The 6000-nt window shown below is 33.3% G+C and overlaps 1 protein-coding gene across 3 annotated transcripts in view; it reads left to right on the forward strand.

Annotated features, from left to right (window-relative positions):
- LOC111044692 (armadillo-like helical domain-containing protein 3) overlaps positions 1 to 2467 on the forward strand; it is a 31700-nt gene extending 29233 nt beyond the window's left edge. For 2 of the 3 annotated variants that reach the window (XM_039426625.1, XM_039426624.1), the window contains exon 16: positions 1770 to 2467. In XM_039426625.1, the coding sequence (XP_039282559.1) occupies positions 1770 to 1862 (93 nt within the window). In that variant the 3' untranslated portion in view covers positions 1863 to 2467. The remainder of the gene's footprint in view (positions 1 to 1769) is intronic. The other variant, XM_039426623.1, reaches the window with a different exon arrangement.
- Positions 2468 to 6000: the final 3533 nt, after the last annotated feature.

The raw sequence follows: 6000 nt of genomic DNA on the forward strand, positions 1-6000 counted from the left end.
TTGTACTTGAACAGTGCACTCAAGATTGATAATGATGGGTGTGGAATGTACATCATAATAATTATTCATAGTAGTATCGTTAGCAGTAGAGTTCCAGTCATTTCAATCATACTGATGCTCCAAGTTGAGTCATTGCTCTAATTCTATGTAATAACATCCAATTTCTACTAGAACCTAGTAATTTAGTATGTACTATAACTAGTGAACAACGCGGGGTAACTTTGAGGGGTTTACAAAATACGGAGGACCGAGGAAAATACATAAAATGCGGATTGACTTACTTTATGCGGTTGTAACGTTGCGGTTTTAACGATGACTGGGGTTCTCAACCAGCTCTGCCGGGAGATAGCACCCTTCTCCTCCTCCTCGGAGATAGACAGAGCTAGGTATTGATTGATTGATTGAGTACTTTATTTATGTAGATTACAATATATACTGGCTTATACACTTATATACAATAGCTTACAATACAGCAAAATTTAAAAAATTATATGATATGAAAAAGTAATTTGTAATATAATAACTACAGATAATTATATTGTTATGCATCTACATAAATTGGCGGAGCTTTGGACATATCAATGTCCATTCTTCGGAAAGAATATTAAAAATATCCTCCCCACTAACTCTCTACCAAGGTAGAGAGAGAGGGGGGGGGGAACTAAAAGCGATAAGACGCACTGTACCGTTTGTGTTCCAACCAACTAGTAATCTATTATTTATCTAAACTATTTCTTGCTCCAATATTTTACAACATCAAAAGCGTTGAAATAAAAATGAGAAGATTAAGAGTTGGCATTCAAATAGCCTACTGTATGTAAATGTTACCACAGTTACCATGGTCTATTTCTTTCCGAAGAGTTAATGTATGAAGGAAAGATCCTTTAATTACCCTTTCTTAAATGTCCTATGTCATATGTCTTTCTTAATTACCAAACATAGCTGAGTCAACCAGGGATTGAGTTGAGGTACCTATTTCCTGAAGATTTCACCCTTTCTTAAATGTCCTTTAATTACCAAACATAGCTGAGTGAACGAGGGGTTGAACTAAGGTACCTATTTCCTGAAGATTAGGGATGTTTCACAACAGTAAAAGCGGACAGTAATAGGCTATATCTAAACTATTGAAGGGTAGAATAGCTTTTATTTAAAAGTTTCAACTCTAATATTGTAGATAAACTATTGCTTGACTTGTAGTCTATATGCGCATAATACATGCTTGTCAGAGTTTTCCTCTCTAAAGTTGTGGGTATATTTTTGGCTTCAAAATTCTCTGAAATAACTTAATTTATTCAAAGTGCGGTGATATTAAGTGCAATATTCGACTATAATTTGGTATTTTAATCATTCTAAATTCAAAAATTTTAGCTTATATACATTTTTGGACAGAACTTTCAACTTTAACTTTCCTCAGTAACAACATATCCTATTATTTCGGACATTTTATTATTTATCAAAATTTGGGAACAGAATAGTTTTGGGCTATGCCTGTTGTTCTATCCCGATCATATTCATATGATTTGTAATTGTGTCAAAAAATAAATAATAATAATAATAATAAACCAATTCTGAACTTTTATTAAGTAGCTCATAGCCCAGAATACAGCATAATACATTATAGTAACTACATTATACTAGTTTTCTCTGCTCTTAGGTTCTCATTCACTGTTATCTATTCTATGTTTCTCAAAAACCACTATCATAGAACTGTGTGATATCTAAAATATTTATGCAAGTTTGTACCCTAGTTAATTTCTAATTATTTTCAGGTTCGCAGTGTGGTGAATGATACGAGGCAAAGCATAGATTTCACAACGTTGGACCTTCAATCTGTGTTACAAGAATTCTCTATAATCACATGAGATTCGGAACAAGACCACTGTTTTTTCCTGAATTTGTTTTTATGAAGGGAAATGGCATTGTGTCTTAACTGTAAAGGTTTGGTTACCTCATTTGTAAATATATGTTGAATACCATAAGATTCAATCGAGTGAACACTTCATTCCAAGTTTAAATACAGGATCTGAGTTTCATTACTGGAGAGCTACTCCAAATAATAGAGTAACTGTATTATGAAATATAGTATTTAACTATTTCATATGAAATAGTTCTTCTATGCTGTGTCTTAACTGTAAAGGTTTGGTTACCTCATTTGTAAATATATGTTGAATACTATAAGATTCAATCGTGTGAACACTTTATTCCAAGTTTAAATACAGGATTTATAGTGAGTTTCATTGCTGGAGAGCTACTCCAAATAATAGAGTAACTGTATTATGAAATATAGTACTTAACTATTTCATATGAAATAGTTATTCTCTGCTATAAATTTAACAAATTACCGTGGATGATAAATTCTAACGAAATACATAATTGTATTATTGTTAGCATAATATATAGAGTGAGTCATATGTATGGGAACACCTCAATAAGTTGGAGACTGCTGTAGATGTAATACTGTAACTTTCAGGATAACTTATTGGTCAAATACTCTATCTTTTGACGTACAACTGAATTCCAACCCCACATAACGGGGTGACTTAGGGGTTGTAACTCGAATATTTTAAATGTAAACACCCATTGTGTAGTACATCATTTTAAATACCTTTTTAAAACAAGAAAGATGGCGTCGATAAAAATGTTCTATGATACTTCTATCCAAAATGGCGGCTGATTGAAGTTTTTAAGGAAATGAGGGGTTGTGACTCAAATATTTTGAATGTAAACACCCATTGTGTGATACATAATTTAAAGGCCTTTTCAAAACGAAAAAGATGACATCAATAAAAATGATCAATGATACTTTTATCCAAAATGGATAAAAACAATGAGTGTTTACATTTAAAATATTAGAGTTACAACCCCTAAGTCACCCCCTTATGAGGGTTTGAAATTACGTCAAAAGGTATTTGAAATTACGTCAAAAGGTATTTAAAATTACGTCAAAAGGTATTTGACCAATAATTTATCCTGAGAGTTACAGTATTATATCTACAGCAGTCTCCAACTTATTGAAGGGTTCCCATACATATGACTCACTCTGTATATTTTTAAATGGTTCAAGCAAGTAATGAGTTTTATCAGTTTGAAGTAAGAATTCCTGAATTAGTTGGGAATTTTCGATGTAAAAAAGACGAAATGATTGACCGTAATTTGAGGGTTTGCCTTACAGTTTTCTCAAATATGAGCACAATACGCTTTATGTATGAACTAATTGCCGAATTATTGTAAAAATAGTACCGGCACATAAAAATGTACAATATGTGTAAAGTACATATTAAGGTGCGTACAGATTTACGCGCCGCGAACATGAGCAATTCACTTTTAATCAGCTGATTATATCTGTATTTTTACAGAAACGGTAAGATACAGATATAAAAAGCTTGGCATCAGCTGATTAAAAGTGAATTGCTTGTGTCCGCGGCACGTAAATCTGTACGCACCTTTATGTAGACATGCAGATAACTAATGAAATTATCAAGTTAATATTTATATTTAGCGTATGGCATTTTTGTCAAAATTAAGAAAATTTCACACAGTTATAAGTGCAGTACATTAACATCAAGTTAATGTTTATGAATTATGAGAAAGATTTATTGATGTTAAGTAAATAATACACATTGTGTAGGGGCTATTTAAATCAATCAACATTTTTTTGAAAAATAAATTTTTGTCTTTCAGTAAATTATTTTTTTAACCGTACATCTTGTTGATCACTCTCAACTGTTTGTATTAATGATTTTGTTGATTTAATAATGAAAAATCAATCACTTTGCAAAGAATTTGCTTTTATAACAAGTTTCAATTTCTGAAAAATCGAAATTAATCAGAAAATGAAATTACACCAAATTGAGACATGACCAGAGTAACAGATTTCAATACTATATAAGATAACTCCAATGTAGAAATAAATAATTATCACCCACTTACATACATTAGGGTAACAAAACTAAAAATTCACAGTGTAGTATATAAACATAATTTGGCCATTTTTCTAATTGGGCACTCTATTTCTTTCGGGAGGGGAATTTCAAAGACGTGTAAATGTTAACCTAGTGTCAATGCTGTACCACGTTACGTTAACTGAGGCTTATAAATTATCTAGTCAAAACAAAACTACTGTTTAGATCGGTTTCTAACAAAAATCATCTATCTTCTGTGGCCGTGTTCACACTGTATTTAAAATTGTAGGCCAATACTCCGAATATTGTCCTCAGAAGACAATAAGGGCTAAGCCACAAGAGACGTTCTTCAGACGAGTCGGCAGGGCAGGAAGCTTTCCAATTGGCTGTCAGCCAGCTTCCCGAACGTCAACCCAACCTACTCGTCTGAGAAAGACTTTGTGACTTGGCCCTAAGTGTGAAAACGATCAATCAGTTGAGTATGTAGCTACAGAATTGTGCAGACTGGATCAAAATTTACCCAGCTTGGCGCATCATTGGTATGATGGTCATCATAGGCCTACATAGGTCCACGTTATAATGGCAGTGTTTGATTAGCAATGGTATTGCTATCCTTGTCTATCATTCAGCAAAGCAGATAGCACTACCTCTTTCTCGCTTTGCTCTGTTGCCAGATCGTCTTTTAACAATGTAGAATCAATAATTAATTAACAAAATATTTCATCTCAATCATGGAAATTCATTATGAAATTATTGAAAAATATAATTGATCATTTTAAACGAGAATTAACAGTTAATTATTACTTCAATAAACCGATATCAGTTACCCTCCATAAGTCATTGGCAAGACAGAGGATCGGCAACGTTGTTCTATCTTTCTCCACTGCCATTATAACGTGAACCTTACTATAGTCGTCTTTATTAGGTAGTTTTAACACTATTTTTTCTCTCAGAATCACTAAAGTCCGGAGTGGTGCAAAGTTGATGTGTTTATTCTAAGTCCTGGTTTCCAATGAAATTCTGTTCAGATGAGCAGAAATGAACCATATGAACCATCATCTATATTTTATAAATTGGTTCTATAGGTATTTTTTGTAAGTTATAGTCTGCATAAAAATAAGTTGAGACTTGAGCTTCCACCTGACCAAATGTTGGCGTAGCAGCCATTTTGGAATTGGAACTTTCTCATGCAATAGGTAATTGTACTTTGCGACAGGAGTGAATATATTCAATGTAACAACACTCTAGGTGTTGGTTAGCTAATACAGCATAGAGCGTTGTCTCATGTGCTTGCATGAGAAAGTTGTAATTCCACACATTTAATGTGCGTACAGATATACGCGCCGCGAACATGAGCAATTCACTTTTAATCGGCTGATGACAAGCTTTTTATATCTGTATCTTACCGTTTCTGTAAAAATACAGATATAGTCAGCTGATTAAAAGTGAATTGCTCATGTTCGCGGCGCGTATTTCTGTACGCACCTTAATGGCTACGCCGATCTTTAGCCAACACGTGTCAATTTATTTCATTTATAGTTTAGATTGCTGAATTATGAACGCTTCTATAATAAAGCGATAGTATAGGCCTATTCACAGTTTCTAGCGACAAATTCGCTGCAAATCACAATTTTTTAAATTTTAGAGTCGGTGTCAAGTTCAACTCTGTAAAATTTTATGTGTTATATATTTTCAATACTTTTGATTTCTTACCTGTATTCCTATCACCATTCTGATTTTTTATATAGATTCAACTGTAGGCTACTGCAGTCTACTACGGTCTCCTCTGATTTGGTTCACGTGAAGTTAATCAGGATTAAAATTTAACCGGCTTTTGTGCAACCGGGCCTTTGTGAGGGAAATTTTTGCATTCCTCTGGGCCTAATCTCAATTTACTGTGATTAGATAGAACACTTCTGTATGAATGTTATTATAATTTCTTCTTTCGTAATAATTTTTACAGTAGGTGTAGGGTGTTTGTGCAAGCTGATGCAGCAAACAGCGTTGTCACATTGAATATATTCAGTCACATGTGCTTGCATGAGAAAGTTGTAGTAATTCGATCCATTATTCCACACATAATGGCTACGCTGATCTT

This window comes from Nilaparvata lugens, chromosome 4 (assembly GCF_014356525.2).
Source record: "Nilaparvata lugens isolate BPH chromosome 4, ASM1435652v1, whole genome shotgun sequence".
Classification (NCBI taxonomy): Eukaryota; Metazoa; Arthropoda; class Insecta; order Hemiptera; family Delphacidae; genus Nilaparvata; species Nilaparvata lugens.